At 42.5% G+C, this 518-nt stretch overlaps 1 protein-coding gene across 1 annotated transcript; it reads left to right on the top strand.

The window, feature by feature from the left end:
* Window positions 1-513, top strand: LOC104870925 (lipopolysaccharide-responsive and beige-like anchor protein; the record flags this gene model as incomplete). Its single annotated transcript, XM_010636756.1, has 1 exon — window positions 1-513. A coding segment is annotated over exon 1 (513 nt), but the record flags the coding sequence as incomplete, so codon positions are not given.
* Window positions 514-518: the final 5 nt, after the last annotated feature.

The raw sequence follows: 518 nt of genomic DNA, 5'->3' as shown, positions 1-518 counted from the left end.
ATGCATAATACAGCTAATGAAGAAAGGCAAACTGAGCGAGAAAATCAGGAGTCACCAGATGAAGCCACTTTGGAAGAAATACTGACAAATGAAATAAAGAACGCAGGTGATTTAGAAACATCTGAGGTAGTAGAGCCTGTGACTGTTTACTCTAATTCTTTAAAAACTACCAGCAAAGACACATTGACCATCAGTGAAGTAACTGCTTCCATAAGCTCGCCTTCTGAAGAGGATTCTTCAGAGATGCCAGAGTTAGCAGAAAAGTCTACAGTAGAGGAAGAGGAGGAAGATGACTATGTGGAACTGGAGGTAGAAGGCAGTCCTGCTGAGGTAGCCAGTCTGCCCACAGATCTCCAGAATAATGGCTTGTCTCCAGTGGCTTCTGAAGTCAACGAGAGGTCAGGCATATTTAGCAATAACTGCAAATTAGTATTTCAAGAGAAAGAACCTGCTACGACAAAGAAAAGTGATGCTGAAACTCAGGATTCTAAAGATTCTGGGTTCCTGACTGTGGCAAC

The sequence above is a fragment of the Fukomys damarensis genome, unplaced genomic scaffold (assembly GCF_012274545.1).
Source record: "Fukomys damarensis isolate Sample0158 unplaced genomic scaffold, DMR_v1.0_HiC HiC_scaffold_39166, whole genome shotgun sequence".
NCBI classification, from domain to species: Eukaryota; Metazoa; Chordata; class Mammalia; order Rodentia; family Bathyergidae; genus Fukomys; species Fukomys damarensis.
Note: the sequence above shows the minus strand (reverse complement) of the source record. Positions and strands in the feature narration are given on the sequence as shown.